The 18,223-nt window shown below is 35.9% G+C and overlaps 1 protein-coding gene across 1 annotated transcript in view; it reads right to left on the reverse strand.

Moving 5' to 3' along the window:
- The window catches only part of grid2 (glutamate receptor, ionotropic, delta 2), a 128,599-nt gene that overhangs the window by 57,967 nt on the left and 52,409 nt on the right, over positions 1-18,223 (reverse strand). Inside the window, exons 3-5 of the mRNA XM_088008452.1 lie at positions 17,672-17,845; positions 10,978-11,139; positions 7,909-8,028 (exon numbers count right to left, since the gene is read on the reverse strand). Of these exons, the coding sequence (XP_087864578.1) occupies positions 7,909-8,028; positions 10,978-11,139; positions 17,672-17,845 (456 nt within the window). The remainder of the gene's footprint in view (positions 1-7,908; positions 8,029-10,977; positions 11,140-17,671; positions 17,846-18,223) is intronic.

Below are 18,223 nucleotides of genomic sequence, written 5' to 3' on the forward strand. Positions count from 1 at the left end.
ACAGCCACTTCACAGTAGTTGTCTGAAGTTTGAACTATGCAAAAAAGTTTCACAGTTGTCCTCAAAAGAAACTAAAATAACCACCAAGCATGACTTGTTTTCTTTTTCTTTAATATACCAGTAACATGCTGGTATATTGCTCTTTCTCTGACTTACAGCACTTACCTGTATATTATATGATTAAAAGCTTTTTTCCTCCTATGTCTGGTAATTTATGGTCAATCTTGTGAATCCATTATGTACCTCTCCCACCTCTCAGTTTTGGCTGAGTGAGGACCGCCCCTTTTTCTGTCTCTTGGCCAGTTAGTTCTGCTGATAAAGCTACGGTTTGTTTAACACAAGGACACAACCTTGGTGTCAGGTAGCTCTGGGCTGCCTCTTTTGCTACTAATCTCTCAGTCACTCTCTGCTGCCAGCTTAGTAGAGATTGCTACCAGGTCACAGGCAATTAGTGTTCCCTTTTAACCTTCCTTGTATACATAATGCTGCCATCCATTAATCACTTATTTCATTCGTAAGTCAATTGACACATCTGAAATTTAGGAGAGTGGTCAAAGAGTGACACCATTTTCTCTCCCTCCTCTGGCTCTACATTTATCAGTTCTTCTTTGTGCTCATGCTCATTGAGTCTTTTGATATTGACTAAAGCAAAAATATATACAGCATGTTTATACACGTTTTTTTGTTATAACTTCCAGAGTTAAAAAAAATCAAAGTATCTCACAAGTTTCAAATACAGCACACAACATTTTAACTGGTTGTGGGTCCCCATCATCCTGTCTCCGCAGCACCTGACAAAAGCAGTTCTGTCTTTTGGCCCAGCTAAGAGTTGGTGCTTAAATAGCATTGTTATTGTGCTTGTGGTGGAAACGTAAAGAATGGGTTGGAAAGCTGCCGACGCACCGTTTCCTATTTTCCCATGTATGCTGGGACTCAATGTAAGCAAATGAAGTGAATTTTGTGGGACATTAAATCCAGTTACTTCTATGAAGAACACCTCCTCCTCCTATACAGTGTACACATCGGGATAAAGGGTGTTGAACCGACTGTGCTAACTGCATCAGAACATTTTAAGCAATATTTAAGGACCAACTAACAATTTAGGACTTAAAAGTTTAATGGGGTTGCTTATCAAAATGATTTCTGTTTGCTAACAATTAGGGGAAAATTCCTTCAGGAAATATTTTTTACTCTCTTTAAAGTGAGAAGTTTACATGCACTTAAATTACCACAATGCCTATAAAAAAATTCTCACCCTTTTATTTCTTTTATGAATCATAACATCAAAATTTACAAAAAAAAAATGTAATGTTAAGGTAATAACTGATCTCTAGAAAATGAGTAAAAATAAAAACATTTAACATAAAATAAGTGCTTGCCTTTCAAATCAGAGCCTGTTTTGGCTGCATCATGCACAGAGTGTAAGTGGATAACACAGCTGATGGCCATCACCACAGGGATCACTGTTAGCATTTGTTTAAAAAAGGAATAGCTTTTAAATCTGAGACGTCACTCCAGCTGATGCGGAACCTTGTAAAAACATGCGTAAAACATTTGACAGAAGTTTTACTGCTTAAAAGAAAAATGATACTGATTACTAAGAAAATGTATGTACACTTCTGAATTTGAAGGAAATTGTAAGAATGATTTTTTTTAAATCTATTATTCTGGGATTAAGCAAACAAATAATTTTGGTCGTCCAAAATATGCAACAAGCAGGAAAGGTTTGGTCTGATTTAATATCAGATAGAAAAAAATGTTTTCTTGAACGATCTATATGAATATCTGATTTTAGCTGTATGGATATGTACATGTGGACAAAGTACTTTAAAATTAGTGAACTCGATTATGCCACATCAGAAACCCTGATTTGTCATTAGACAGCACTGACTGTGGAGCACCTGGGGAATAAAGCTTCTCCTGACTTTTCTGAACAAACATAAAGGAACTGGCTGCCGGGTGACTGTTGGATGTTAACTAAAATGTTTACACAACGGATGTTTTTGTTTTTTTTTGCCAAAATGAAATGAATTTCCCCATGGATTTACTGTGAAAAAAAAACTCCATCTCCCATTCCTCTCCATATTCTTACTTGCTTCATTCATTTGCTTTCACTGCTCTCATTACCTCTCATCTTTCTGGTTCTTTTTGACGTTGTTTTTAAACATTTCCCCCCACATTTAAAACATATATTCACCTATGCTTTCATACTTGAGCCAATTCAAGTCCACCGGAGGCAATTGGTCACCTTCAATTAGCATCCAATGTCAAGTCTTCTTTGGTCAATCTGAATATAAATTGCTGTCGTCAGTATTAATAAAGTCTGAGTCAAGAATGCTTCAAGTATTTATGAGTTCACAACAGTTAACTTTATATATATATATATATATATATATATATATATATATATATATATATATTTTTTTTTTTTTTTTTTTTTTTTTATTTTGTGTCCATTGTTTACCGTGGGGATCATTTATAGGAAAAAAAAGGGATAAAAAAATATATCTTTAAAATGTCTTTAAATTTTGGGGAAAATTCCTTCACTGTCATTTGACAAAGGGTTTAATGAGAACATCAATATCTGTGTCATTCTTCGGTTTATGTTGTAACATGAGAAAATTGTTCTGTTACAAAAGAAAAAAAAAAACACAATTCATTTATTCAATCATGCTACACAGCACGACCTGGCTTTTGTATAGATTTTTTGACAACATTCAAAGCCGGTGTCTTGTGTGAGAACAAGACTGATCAGATAGAGCGCCGTTTCACCGGGCTTAACCGCTGATATCCCAGTGGCTCAGCTAACTCCTGATTAAACAAAATGTCTTACTCTTTGCATTAATTTAAAATTCCCTGGAAGCACATTTCAAAGTGCAAAGCAAGCAGCACCTGTCTTTCTCCTATTGTTTAAATTAAAAAGTGAAGAATAGGACAGTCCATTGATGTTATTTTTACGACTTAGCAAAATTTAGTTACAGAAAAAACAAACCCCTTCCCAAAAAAAACAAAAAAAATTCTTTTTCACTTGTAAAAAATAAAAAATAAAAACATGCCAAAGTCCAAAAAGGATGACTAAGCTCTCCAGTAATTATTCAAAGTTTAAAATGGCCGATACCATATTGTAGACATGACTACTTTGTGGTTGTCTGACAGGAGCAAGGCTGCCATGCATAAGGACACAATGGGTATTCAAACCGATAACCCACAGAACAGATTCCTACCACTGTCACTACCTGATAGAGGTTTAAAATACAGCATGTTTGACACTGTATTTTCAATTAACTCTAAAAGCACATTTTAAAAATATCACCATCTTATCTTAATTTCTGAAAATCAGCAATGGCTAAATTTATAGCATGGCGAGAAGTAGTGAAGGAAAGATTATGAAACAGGACAAATTCATACAAATGCTGTTTACTTAAATCAATCGAGTTCTTTATCCCCATCATTTACTGCTTTCACTCCCTTTTATCCCACTACAACTTCTTTTTCATTCCCCCAATGTTGCCTGAAGTAGTAAAGACTTAGTGAATAAATTTTCATACTAATCTACCTAATATGATGGATAAAAGAGAAATAATATATTTTCTCCTTGGAGATATTTTTTTCCTCCATCTTTTTTTTTTTTTTTTTTTAGCTTTGGGCATGTTACCTTATAGATTTACCTCAAATCACCGTATTATTTAATTACTGTAAACTACCAAGTTAATTATTCTATCTCATTTTTCTGCCTTTAATGTAATCTTTTTAAATACCTCCAAAATATTTTTTTCTTATGAGACTAAAGTCGTTCCATATCATGTAAATTACACTGTCTTGCTATATATATATATATATATATTTTTTACAATATTTCATTTGGTTCAGTAGTGTTTTTCCTTGTGTAATATGACTTCATTAAGAAGAGCATTATGTTCTCATGATCTTAGATGTTACAGCTGGGCTTTACAGCTGCATCCATGATGATTAGAGAATATGTGTGACATTGCCGAGAATATGTTCCCGTTTGTGCTGGATGCTCCTACCACCACCACATCGTGTTAGTATTTATTTTTTCTTTATAGTAGTTACAGCTTATAGTATGCTTAAGTTAGTTATTTAATTTAAACATATTTTCTAATGGGTGCACATTTTAGTTAATGTCTGTCTGAATGGTTTACTTACACTTGTTCTTTTGTTTGAGGTGCAGCCAAACCAGCTGGAGGAGGAAACCTGGAACAAACCATTTGCTTTCTGAAAGACTTTGTAGCTTCAAGTTGATTTTAATTTGTTAGTTTTGTCTCTTAAATGTTCACTTTTATTGTTTGTGCTAAGTTAACGTTAGTTTTACTTTATTTGTTTCATAAGATGCTTTAGTTAATTTTGTATTTGTGGAAGTTTTAGGTTAATCCACCTCTGCTTAAGCAGCCTTTTGATCTTTGTTTGCAGGTCAGTCTTGTTAGTGCTCAGTTGATCTCAGTTAATTTGGGCACAAATCCATTATTTATCTTTTGATTTATTCTTGCATTGAATCTTTATGCTTTGTTAACTATTTTTAAATAGTTAAATAGTATTAAATATAAACTTTTCTACTTTTTGAACACCTTTTGTCCTTGTTTGAGTCTTGGCCCTCACACTGTTCTAATTAGGAAAATATGCATTAATGTATACTGGCTTATTACATAAAATCACAAAAATAAAAATAAAAATAAATAAGTTTGTGGATGTGAGGTGAACAACTTTGTGTATTCTGATTTTTTTTTTCTTTTATATCTGGTCCTTAACAAATCCCCTAAGCAAGTACTTGTAAATGGCAAAGGGCTTGAGTGTTTCACTAAACGTTTAGTTTGAGTTTAGCTGTTAATGTAGTTCACACTTTACAGGTAGTGATGTACATCCTTTCCATTACACATTGGCAGCAAGGACAGTTGGTGTTCAATTGGCCAAATATATAATTGGTACACAAAAAGTAAATGTATTGTATTTGGAATGTAATATCCTGGTTTGTTTGAGGAGGTGTGAATGAACAATTGAACTCTGATCCGGATCAAAAAAGCGAACTGTGCTTTTCTGGTTTTTCTAGGGTTTGGTTCATTTGACACTGTGATGTGTGAAAATGTAACAAATGTTGCAATCCTTGAAACCAATCAAAACGAGTCTACCTGACTATCAAGTGTGAAAACACCTCAAGAGAGTACAGACTGCGACTCGTTTTGGCCCATAGCTTCCACCTCTTTCTCTGGAACAGACTGCCATCTATGGCCATATTCCATGCTCCTCTGCTTGTTACATTTTAGTTTTCCCCGCTTAACTAATGCATTCTGTTTATCTCTTCATGTATCCTCAGCGCTTTTATTGCACAAGCTATGAAGTACATATTGCTGTTTTTTTTTCTTTCTTGAAAGTCCTTTAATATGTTATAGAAAGTAGACAATTCAATTAGACATGACAAGCTTATCTCCACTCTGTAAGATCTGTAACACTCTGCAATGATTCCAGGTGTATACAGAGAACCACATCTCCTTTACCACTGAAGCTAATGAACCAGAAAGAAGCATGAAACCCCATGCAGGAATATTATTTATGACTTATCTCAGTTTTTTTGGCATCATCATTATACTGGACAGCGTTCCTGAAGTATGGTTGAGAATAAATGTCACTTAATCGGCTGGACACTTTGAAAGAAAGGACAATTCTCCAAATGGCAAGAAAAGACTGAGTTAAAAAAACGTCCAGAAAAAATAAAAGGGAAGGGTTTGAGTTACTCAGTGTCTTAATTAAGGTGAGATAGGGGAAAATAAAAGCTTGTCTGCATGCTAGTCATTAATGAGACTCTCAGCAGGAATTAAAAAAGGCCTCAAAGAGAAGACAAAACAATACTGAGAGATAGAAAAAAGGCTCAGGTTAACCACTATCCTCAGAAGAATATGGTGTTAATGACATTATTAAGACTTCATGCATATCCTTAATAGTGTCAGCCAGACCCTTTTCAACAGTTTAGCATGTTTTTATTCAAGAAGCACAAATGCAAGAAAATATATGGATTAAAGGCAACCAGAGAGACACAGAAAGATGATGCAGCCTACAGCATGAAATAGAAAAAAATACATCAAATGTTAATCTATCTTTAGGGAAACTAAAGTGCACAAAAAATTTAACATAATAAATATGTCACTGATTTGTGAGGGTTCTTATTAAAGCTACAGTACGGAAGTTATTTACTTCTTTTCTCTAACCCTACGTAGTTCATATAGTGTATTATTAGAAATAAAAACGTTAAGAAAAACATCAAGACTGAAAGCCTAAACCCTACAATACATAAAACGTGCACTAAAATGAATTCTATTCTGGCATCACTAGGATTGAACTGAATCCCACTGACGGACAAAAGAGCATTTACAGACACGGCAGCACAAAAGCTATGCAAAGACTGATTTAATTCCCTCAGAAGTAATTATGCTCTCTGATTAGGGAATTTTACTTTAATGTAATTACACTATGCTTCAGAGATTAATTTTGTCTGTGATGGCATGCTATGTTATGTTGGTGTCTCCCCACATTATCCATAATCACAGTCCTGTGATATCTAAAATGATTCTTCTGGTTGAGACAATTTTTGATTCCCTCTCTTTGCACCCTGCATGTCGGTGGTATGTAAATGTGTCCCGAGTGTAAGCAGATGTCTTTTTTTCCCATATATGACAATTATTTCCCTGCAACCAGCAGTATAATTGTTTCTGTTGTTTTATTGAAGAATTCAACTTAGGTGAAGGTGTAATTATATTACACCCTCACTTAGAGAATTTAGAGAGTTTTTATAAGAGGAAAAACTCTAAAATATCCTAACGTATTTATTTCCAAAACAGAAGATAGAGTAAGCAGTGTTTCCCCTTGTGACCTTGACTTGGAGTGGGGGTTATTTTTAGGGGTATGCAGGTTGATAGACAATCAGTCCATGCTTACGTGTAAAACCGATCTTTTCTACCCACAACAATAGTCAGAGAGGGCTGCGTTCCACAATAGTTAGCCTACTTTTGCCAACTTTGCAACTTTTTTGCTGCATTTAGTACAGAAACAAATTGGCATAGGCGTCCACCTGCATGTGAGCAGCAGAGTATGAGTGTGTGTTTATGTCCAACTTTTGTCAACTGTGGCATTTGTGAAGAGCTTACGCAAGCCGAGCAAATGGTGTGGTTTGGTGCGTGCGCCCTTGCGCCCAGTTCAATGCCTCATCAAGTAGGCAAATAAACAATGTAAGGACAGAAATCACTCAGAATGCGGCCTGGCGTTACTTAGAAAGGCAGATAAAATCAATAAGATTAACTGTAAACACCTACAAATACTATATGTTGTGACCTCTAATTGTACAACACTGTACATGTTATTATCGGGGTAAAAACTACAATTTAAAAAGCTATCCTTTACAGCTTATAGTGCTGATCACTAATTATACATTTATTATCTCTTATAAATACTGCAGACCAGCATAAACAAAAATAATTAAAACACACAAAGACAAAAATCAATGAATACTCTGTTATGACAATTTATGTGGTTGTAAGGAGAAAGAAAGTCTTTCATGAGGCTTGTTAAAATTCATTATGCAATCATTATGCAACCATTACCATTACAAAATGTCACTTAAAATGGCATCTAATTACCATTGCTCTTAACAGAAGGAGAGCTGCTGCAGCTGAAGTCATTGTACTTGACCCAACCAAAACCCAAAACAACTAGGATCAAGGGAGACAGTGAAATAAGGAAAGTAATCAATTAATTTCTTTAGAACTTGATGGATTTTATTCTGCCTTGGATTCATTTATTTATAGCACTTAAAATGGTAGATAAATAAATAAATAAATGAGACAATAAAATGCTGAAATTACTGTGTATGTGACTTTGATATAATCTGCTTTAACTACTTACCCTGCTGACTCCTCGGCCCCTGTCCTCTCCATAGTTTGTTCCCAGGATTTCAAAGAAGATGTTGGGATTAGTGCCATTGTCGGTGAACTCCAAGAAACTGGTAAGACCGCTCACTCCAAACTGCAAGCACAACGGAAAATGTCCTTTCATAGATGTTGGATTATTTCACAATATTTACCATTTTACATCCGTATGTTTTGTGCTGGGCAATTTCACTGTGACATTTAACCATTTTTTGTTTACATTCGCTACAGCAACTAATTTAAATGAATACTAATACGCTAAGAGAGGTAAGCTGACCCGGTTTTTCAGGCAACATTTGTGTACAATTTTTTTAAACAAATCATTTCAGCTTTTAATAATAAGTACAAAGCCTTCAAGAAACGTTCTGAATGTGGCCTGCTTTTTTGTTTGTTGTTTTACAGGCTAAAGAAAACAGACCGGTATTATCTTTATTTTGCAGAGTGATTGACGGGCATTGGGCCAACCCCCTTCATTTGCTATTCATTGGGACTAAGCCTCTCTAGTTCAGAAGCCAAAGGTTTACCCAGTGACAATAGATGTACATTGAGAAGCTGTTTATGCTGCTTTCTGCAGATGGGGACATGGTGTGAAGGCAGGCATTACAGTGGATGAAGTGGATTATTTACTCACATCCATTTTCTTTAATGTGTTTGGATAAGAACATGGAAGTGAAGAGGTTTAGGGCTCTCAAACACAGCAGGATGCAGAGGTGTGAATATGCATTTGGTAGGCACTCATCGTCTCCTGTGCAACTTGCAGGATATTGAATAATCTGATTAACGGCAGTTGCACACAAACACATCTGGACATTGGACTTTTTCTGAAACACTGACAATAAAAGATTTCACAGTGTTAAAGAACCCTGGTTCTTTAAAAGATTTTACAACCACCTATGACACCGACACCATCAGAGACGGGCTTCAGTTTCTGAGAAAAGGATCAAGTCATTTTTCAGACTTATTATAGTTCAGGAAAGAATCATGTCTATATGTATCGTCTGGGTGGATTTCAGCCAGGCATCATCTGACATCATCAAAAGGTGATTAACCTTTCCGCATCTAAGAAAACTCAAAGATGCCATCTTCTGTTTTAATAAGGGAACAATACTGATGTCAAAGCTTTTGTGCATCCCCCGTGTTCTCTTTCTGATATTGTTCTGCATGGTCTCCTACTTGTCTGATTTTTCTAAACAAGATTGCTCAATTTAATCTTTGATGCAAAATCTGCAGTGAGCATTTCTGTCAGAACATATTGTCCTGTTCACATTCTGATATTCCAGGCCAGGGATCCTCAAATCTAGTCCTCCACCCTGCAGGTTTTAGACGTGTCCTTGGTCCCAACACAGTGAATAAAATGGTTGAATTACGCTTCCTGTACTTCCACAATGGTGAAGAAATGTTGACAGGAATCCCAAGTCTAAAATGATGGAGTTACTGAGATTGAAAGGCAGCAATATCTAAAGCAATGACAGTCTGCCAACAGCACAAATGCAACACATAATTTAGGCTAAGAGGAGCAATTTCACCTGCTTCAATTTGTTCCCCACTCTGAATTTGTCAATAGAAACCAAAAAGCAACATCAATAGAGCCCCTCATCAGCAAGTGCAAATTAGTATTTATCATTATCATAATGCCCTCACATACCAAAACACTGATTAAACACCCAGGCATGTACAGTGAGTAAAAAACACTGCTGATACACAGCAAAATGGAACCGATGCCAGACTGCTGAACTAAACTCTATTACCACTTGGGGCTTTTTAACACATCTCTGTTGAGACAGTCATCAGGCTTGGTTAAATAGCCAAAACTTGCTGATGAAAGTCTTGCCAAACCCAGCCTGATCTCAAGGTGAAACACAAAGATGGATATGAAAGTCATTGCAACACATTTATTATTTTCTGACACTAATTCTGAATTAGCATTTCATCATTCAGTCAAAGTGCTGTCCCTCGAGTCATTTTAATATCAAAACAGAGAGCATCTATCCAATTGAATTTAACTGTGATGAAATAATTGCCAATTACTACTTTAAACTTAAGGTTAAAATACAAAAATAAAATCATCTGCTGCAAAAGAAGTGTTAAATGATACAGTTTTTTTATTGAGAAAAGAAAAATTGAGGTCCTTGAATGAATGTATGGCTCAATAGGTCTACTGTGTCATATTTCAAATTCCAGTTCAAATAATGAACAAAACACAGACTGAATGAAATGTAACTTATTTTATTCTTCTTTAGACGCATTTATGATTCCAAGAGCTGGATTCAGTCTTGAATTAATATTTAGCAGTAGCAGTCCTTATATGCAATGTTGTCGTAAGGAACCACAGTCCCTGAAGATTTAATGTCGTTACAACAGTATTAAAGTACATGTTCCACTATTTGAAGTTTGAAACATTTGTTTTTTTTCACCACTAAAATATTGGAGACAGTTAAAATTAGAGCAAATCTTGTTTGTAATTTCTCAATTTTGCTTTTTTCAGGCGCACATGACATTTTCTCAAGCTCATTTTGGGTCACCACATTCCATCTCAGTGTACAGAAACAAGAAGAAATAAAAATTACCAGGTTGTAAGTAGTATGCAATCTAGAATTAGTTTAATACTTTCTTCTATGTACAGATATAAAATGCTAACAACCTAAATATCTCACAATCACACAAAAGTTCTTATTTAAAAAAATATAAAATCACTGAAAATATAAAATGACTGAAAGTTTAGTGATGCTCTAGAAAATAATAAAGTGATGTTATTTATTGAAAGAATTAAATTTTTTATGTGAATAATACATTTATTAGGTCCATGAAATAAGAACTGCATTTTTTGGTATTTAAAATTATTTAGAAAAGCCATAAAAGCCGTTGCAGTGGCAAAAATCAATTAAAAAAAGCTTTTCTTCCTGGACTCCTGGTCTTCGCTTTGGCTATACATTAAGGAAACTAAGACGTAAGGAGGTGGAGAATTACTGATACATCATCCCCAAAAAACACGTCAATTTCTATTGTAGCCATAATATTGGTAATTTATTTTTTCCATTAACCCTACCTTTTTCACTGTCTCCAGCATGCTCTTGCCTCCTTGCCAAGGCTTGGAGTTCTTCCTGATGCAGCTGAGACTGGCCATGCTGTGCCACTTCCTGTCCTCCAACTTTCTGTGGAAGGTATTGGCCAGCAGCAAAACGGTGTCATAGATGTAACGATTGGTGATCTGCAAAGAAATAAATGAGCACACATTTAAAGTGATTAGTGTGAGATGTGAATTAGAATGGTTTGGACATGGTCTCCCAATGAAGAGCCAAAATTAAACAGCCCATCATCTTCCATAATTTATAAAAGGATATTATGCACAATCAGTGTTTTGAGCTTTGTATAATGACATATTGTTATTCCCTCATCAAACACATACCCAAAGTATTGCTTCATTCATAACTGAGAAGTTCATGAATCTCCTTCGGTAGCCATTCGGTGGTGCAAAGTCCACAGCTGAACTCCTACCCCACAAAGCATCCCTACTCCGTCCCTCCACCATATAGCTCCATCAGACTAGCGGCAGCAGCAATTAGCAAATGGTGAAACTGTATGTCTGCTGAGCTTATCACACACATTACAATGCTCCTAAGCACAGTTGTAAAACACCATGAAAAAAGCATTGTTAACAATGATGAGGTAAACTTAAGAGTGCCTGAAAGGGTAGGAGGTTCTTAAAGAGACAGAGGCCTATTTCAAGGTGGCAGACATGTCTGTGATGCAAAGTCAAATTTCTTTTAGGTTGTATTTGATATACATTTTCTTAACAGGCGAAGGTAACAGTTATTTGACTGTGGTATTAAATCTGTGACTTTCCATTAACCCATTTAAATATGTACGTGTGTCATATTTTGATGATCATTAAAGTTAGTCAGTGAATTGGATTAAAGCATTTTGGAAGTTTAGAAACCCACTGAATGACAAAAAATAAATACATTTTAGATACAACTACCATTTCTGTGTTTTTGGTCTTCACAAAGTTATCTTAACTTTTTCTGTCGCTTTCATTTGTTCCCTATTTTTCATTTTGAAAAGATACCCACACGCAGGCACAGAAAAACATATAAAGAAAATTGCATTAACTGCCAATAGGCCATTGACTCAGATAAGTACAAAAGAGAACAAGAAGGAACAAGGACAGTCCATTCAGTCTTTAATCGATTTGTGAGTGACTGATCTGTTGAGCCTCTTGTCCTCATGTTAATGAGAAAGACATCAAGTAGACTGACGAAACAAGATGAATCTGTTCACACACGCAAACAAACGGATATGTTACTCTTTTTGAAAACTCAGAAAAGAACATGATAGCATCAAAGAAATACAAGCTATAATTTCCAAAGGGACCATTTTATACATCAAAAACAGGCAGGCAGTATAGTTTCTTTGTTTTGGACACGCACACAAAGCCGCAGCTTTGTATTTACAACTTCAAAGGATATGACCATATAAAAATGACCACTTTGCTGTCCCTTTTGCTTAGCTAAAGACATGTCTTTGACTTAAAATATATAGATTTACTGAATGAAAGCTTGTTTTGTACTCACAAGGAAGAAAAGGTACTCTAATGAGATATAGTGGAACCATACAAAAAGGGTCAAACCTGAAAATTGCACTTTTATTACCATCCTTACCATTAAAACAGACTAGCTAATCAGGATGTATGCTGCTATGTCCCGGAGTTGTAACATGGGTCATCTCATGCAAAACGTTATGACAGCTCCCTTCACCATGTGTCTGCCAAGACAGACCATTACTGCCAATATGTATGACAGAAACATTCAAAACAACAAAGACGATGCAGCAAATGAGGCTCTTGGGCCCCACAGTATCCTTTTACTGAGGAATACAAGACCTATAAAGGTTCTCTGAAAAAAATAGAGGGACATGGTTTAATTTATTCCCAGGCTAATAGACGCATTCTACATCGTTGTCATTCTCGCTGTTGGCTCGCATTACTAAGCGTTGCCTAATCATGTTGGAACTTTTTACTGTTTTTTTTTAACTTAGAATGTTATTGAGAAATTTGTACACACTTATGGAAAACATGCTTTACGGGTTACATTTTGAACTTGGATGTCATGAAAATGTTATTTAGTTTTGAACACATTTCAGAAAATAAAAATCACATAATTCATTACACATTCAAGCTGCTATTTTCTGTAAGTTTGAGGACAATGGTTTTAAGATGAACCCTCAATCTCTCATGAGACTGAAATATTGCATAAGATCATTAAATAAAGGATATTTTAAACAAAAATGCCAAGCCTCCGAAATGTATGTTAATTTCTTTGCACTCAATACTTTGCAGAGTCTCTTTAATGAAGCAGAAGTGTGGCATGGAGGTGATCACCCTGTGGCACTGCTGAGTTGTACTGGAAGTCCAGGTTCCTAAATGTAGGCACTTATTTGCAAAGTTAGGTCTGATGTTTGCCATATTCCTCTTGACTCTAAATTCTCCACAAAGGTCAAAGTTGCACAAGATATTTAGCCACACAAGTTTGTTGGCCAGCTTTTGGTACTATTGGCAGAATGGACAGGAGAAAAAGTCCTGCTTGAAAATTAAATTAACATCTCCATAAAACTTTGTCAGCAGAAAGAAGCATGACGTGATCTAATATTTCTAAGCAGATGGCTAAGTTGACTGGGCATTTTAGAAAACAGTGGACAGAAAAGGTGGAACACATTTCTTTGCTGATGACAATCATTATTTTATTTAGACTTTTGGTGGTACTGTTTACTTCTTTCTGTTTTACACCAGTTATCCAGTTGGAACTTCATTTGCAAAAGTAAACTTTACCATCATCTGAAAAAGAAAAGTTGGATCACGGAGTTTAGTTTTGTTTTCTCCTAAATACAGGCAAGACACTTGTTGTCCATATGTAGGATTTGTCTGCAGGTGCTGACTGTTGCTTCAGCCTCCTTCTTGTGAATTCCCTGCAATTCTTGACTCAACTGTCTATGAATACACAACATCACTCTGTGAACAACCAGCTTCTTTAGCATTGCCCTTTTATGTCTCACCCTCCTTGTGGCGGGTGTTAATGACTCCTCTGGACATTTGACAAATCAGTCTTCTCCCTGATCAAGCAGCCTATTGACCCAGACTGAGACCATTTAGAGGCTCAGGAAACCTTTGAAGGTGTTTTGAGTTAGTTGGATGATTAGGATTTGACCCCATGAGTTTTCAATATTATCTTTTTTGAGAATATTCTAAATTCCTGGGACATGGAGATTTGTGTTTTATATGCAAGTCATAATCATAAAAATTAGAAGATCCTGCTCTATGTGATTAATGAATCTATGAGTTTGACTTTCTGAAATAAGTGCAAAAATGTTACTTTTATGATATAAGACATATTTAAGACACACTATGTGTGTGCGTGTGTTTGCGTGTGTGTGGGGTCAGTTTGAGTTGATGTGCTTCATTGCAGTGTGAAATTGGGCCCCTCTTCGACTGAAGCTGATCTGTTTCTTCAGCCCACTTCCTGTTTCATTTGCCCCATTTATTTCTTTGCCAACCCCTATTTCCTTTTTTTTAAGGTAAACCACTAACTATACCTATGCTCAGGATACTTGCAAACAGTTCAGTTCAATGTGAAAATGTGCAAATATTCAGGAGACAAACACAGGATTTGCTCAGTCCTCAGCAGCAGTCTGAACTTAACAGCCTTTACCCATTAAATTAATAGATATGTTGAAAGGGTTTCATTATTAATTAACCTTGAGAAGATCTTGTTTCATGTTTGGACACGCAAGTTTAATTTGGACACATCATTTACAGCAGGAGCTCTTTATTAACCTTATAGGCATAAATTACCTTAATTCGTTTAAAATTCACATAAAAAAGAAATATGTACCTAACCATATATTGGGACATACATCTGTGTCATGATTATGGTCGATGAAAGTATAAAATGGGATCAGCCTGAAAGGGAGCCATCCACATAAACATTATGACCACTTTTCTGTCACCGGTGTATTTCCATCTTTCATCAAACGCGTTCCTCCAGGCTCTTGTGTCACAACATCAATCAAGAGAACATTAACTGAATTTTACAAGTTTGTCCCAACACATAACTAAGACTCTTTTCCCTTTTTTCCATTCAATTTTATGGCAGCTCGATGGCTGATGTACCCATTCCTATATACTGTCAGCCGTTAGGGGATTTATAAAAAAAAAGAAAAGAAAAACACACTCACTTAAAACAGACTTTCACTATTTGGACATAGGTAAATAAATTTGTTTCAGATCAGATCAAAAGAAAAAGAATGGGCTAACTTTTCCACACTGATAAAAGTTTTGCCTCATAGTTACGAGTAATATCAATGTCAAATCATCAAATTATTGTTCATTCCAAAGCCTTTGAATCCAGAAGAAAGCTAATATAACATAATAAAATAGAAGAAGTCCTGGCAGCTTATTCCCGATTTTTAAGCTGAATCAAACTGGATATAAACCATCTTTATGTTACCCTTCAGTGTTCTGAGAGGTTATTGTTTTAAGCTTAATATATAGTTAATTTAGTGATGTACCTATTCCTGCTTTGGCTCAGTGCCATGGTAAAAGCTGTATTCCCTCTCTGGTTTAAGCCTACTAGTACAAAAGCAGCTTTCATTCAGGCTCTCCCACAGTGTCAGTGGTACATCTCATGTTTCACATATTTTGCATCAGATCTGATTAGCTTTGTTTCAGTTTTTTGCATCTTGAAATGTTGTTTTATTATTTTTTTTTTAATATGGAAAATAGCTTTTTCTGACTGTTGGTTCTAAGCTCTAAATAATCTTCATAGTCCAGGCAATAACTCGCTACGCACACAATTCACTTGGGCATATTTTCATGTTTTACGCCTTGCGTGCCTTTCTGTCTGTCACTAAGTTGTTCTGATGAGAGTTCTTGGATCTCTTTGCTCAGAATTTGTCCCAACGCACAATGTAAACTCACTCACAATTAAAACTTAACAACAAAGAATGAATGGTCCAGTAATGAAAAACCTGTGGTAGTGGTAAAAAGCACTGATGTTTTTTTTATCATTAAATCAGTGATAAACTGCTATTAGTGGTACAGGTTGGTTTTAGACCTTAAACATGAACATTTTGTGTAATATTCAATGAGTTGCAAACTTGTCTATTACCAGAGGTAAAGTTCAACAGATAGAGAGAAGAGGTTAACACTTTTTTTCTAATCATCTGTCCAGATAATTAAAATGCAAAGGGGCAAAATGTCAAAAAGAAGCCACTCCAATTGGTAATTGGTCAGCACCATTATTACTGAGTAAAGGGTTTGTGGTGATAGAGATTGTTTTCTATTGCCCTACATCATGGGTGTCCAAAGTTGGTCCTCGAGGGCCGGCATCCTGCATGTTTTAGTTCTCTCTCTGGATTAGCACACGTGCAACAAATGATGGCTGATTAGAAGGCCTAAAGAGAACATTGACTTGCTGAGGAGGTTGTTACTACCACTAGGGAGAGAACTAAAACATGCAGGATGCCGGCTCTCGAGGACCGACTTTGGACACCCCTGTCCTACATAGACATGCAACCATGAGTAATGGTAATGCTGTGGTAGAAATTAATAAATGACTGGAACATTCAAAAGAAATGTCCAATTATAGTTCATTTAGTTTTCTTTACTTTTTTTTTCTTTGAATTAATTAATGTTTAAGTAGCTTTTTTTCCTGCCTTGGCATTTGCTAGCATATAGTTCAGTTCCACTAAAAGTGAGGGAGGATGTAGATTGTTTGATGTCAATTGAATTAGTTACAGATGGTTAGCATAATACATGCTGTAAACAGTGGAAAGAGTTGGGAGAATTCATAAATAATTGGAATGATGTTTAAGACAATTGCTACTTAGTAAAGGGGCCATTTCCAATCTAAAAAAAATAAAACATCCAAACTATTTACAGCCAACATTAGTTTTGTTGCTATGCCAACTATGCGATTAGTGGCCAACAAAATGTAATGCTGGATTTCTCTCTCTCTCTCCAATAGTTCATCTGCTACACAATCTGTCATTCCTTGTAGTATCACAGAAAAGTGTAGTGCTCTGCTGGGAAACATTGAGTCCTGCCAATTATGTTGTTACTTTTACACATACAATCTACTCAACCATTACTACAGACCACATATTCTCCTGATGGAAAGTCTATGGTCTGATGGCTGTGGTCTCTTTCCACAGGACAATGTTCTCTGTCATAAAGCAAAAATGGTTCAGATTGGTTTGAAGAGGACAACATTTTTATGTTGTTGGCTTGGCCTCCAAGCTCCCTTACTCTCAATCCAATTAAGCTTTGGGAGGTGCTGGAAACAAATCAGACTTGTCCATAGAGACTTACACTCACAACCTACAGGACTTAAGGAATCTATTGCTAACATTTGGTGGCATTATACTACAGCACACCCTCGGTAGTATAATGGAGTCCATGCCTTGACAAGTAGGGACTTTATTTTTTTTTTTAAGCAAAAGGGTTATTCACACATTAGGTGGCCATAATGTTACATCTATTGAACATAGATGGTTTGCAATGCACTTTAGACACTCAAATTTTGTCAACACATTTAATTACAAATAAATAAATACAATAAAATGGTCATGGAACACTAATCACCATCCACTAACTTGAAAAAGTTGCTGATTCATAATTGTATGCTTCCTTAGCATATTAGAATTTCTTTGATCATCATTACTCTGGACAAATCCCCAAAGGAACTCACCTCAAGCTGCTGAGCCTTGGGGCTTTTAGGGTCACAGAGGGACGTGTTAATCCTGTGGTTGTGTTTGACACAGCGCTGAGTTGTGTTTTGCGGCATTGGGAACATCTGGCGAACTAAAGTCAGCCGGCCAATTGACTTCATGACTAACTCCTGTAAGTCATAGTCCGAGATCTCCTGTAAGGGTGTAAACAGAGAAAACATACTGGTAAGAAGTGAAGACAAGATGAAAGTTCAGGGGAAGAAAAAATGAATGGGGACTAAATTAAACATCTTCCATTAACTCCACATTCAAGAGTTGTCCAATAAAAATGTACAATGAAGCTGAAAATATACATGCCCGAAAGGCGGAAAGAAATTACATTTGTGTGTGTGTGTGTGTGTGTGTGTTCGTGTGTGTAAGCTCATGCAATTGTTATGACCACGCATGTTTGCATGTCCTCGGTATGTCCTTGCAAAACCTTGAGGGAGTACTCATTGCTAATTTTAGCCCTAGGACACCATGTCTCCCAGCTGCTCTCCATTCATGGATTTCCATCCATCCTCTGTGCAAGG

This window comes from Poecilia mexicana, unplaced genomic scaffold (assembly GCF_051168715.1).
Source record: "Poecilia mexicana isolate PSO_F unplaced genomic scaffold, ASM5116871v1 scaffold_9, whole genome shotgun sequence".
NCBI lineage: Eukaryota > Metazoa > Chordata > Actinopteri > Cyprinodontiformes > Poeciliidae > Poecilia > Poecilia mexicana.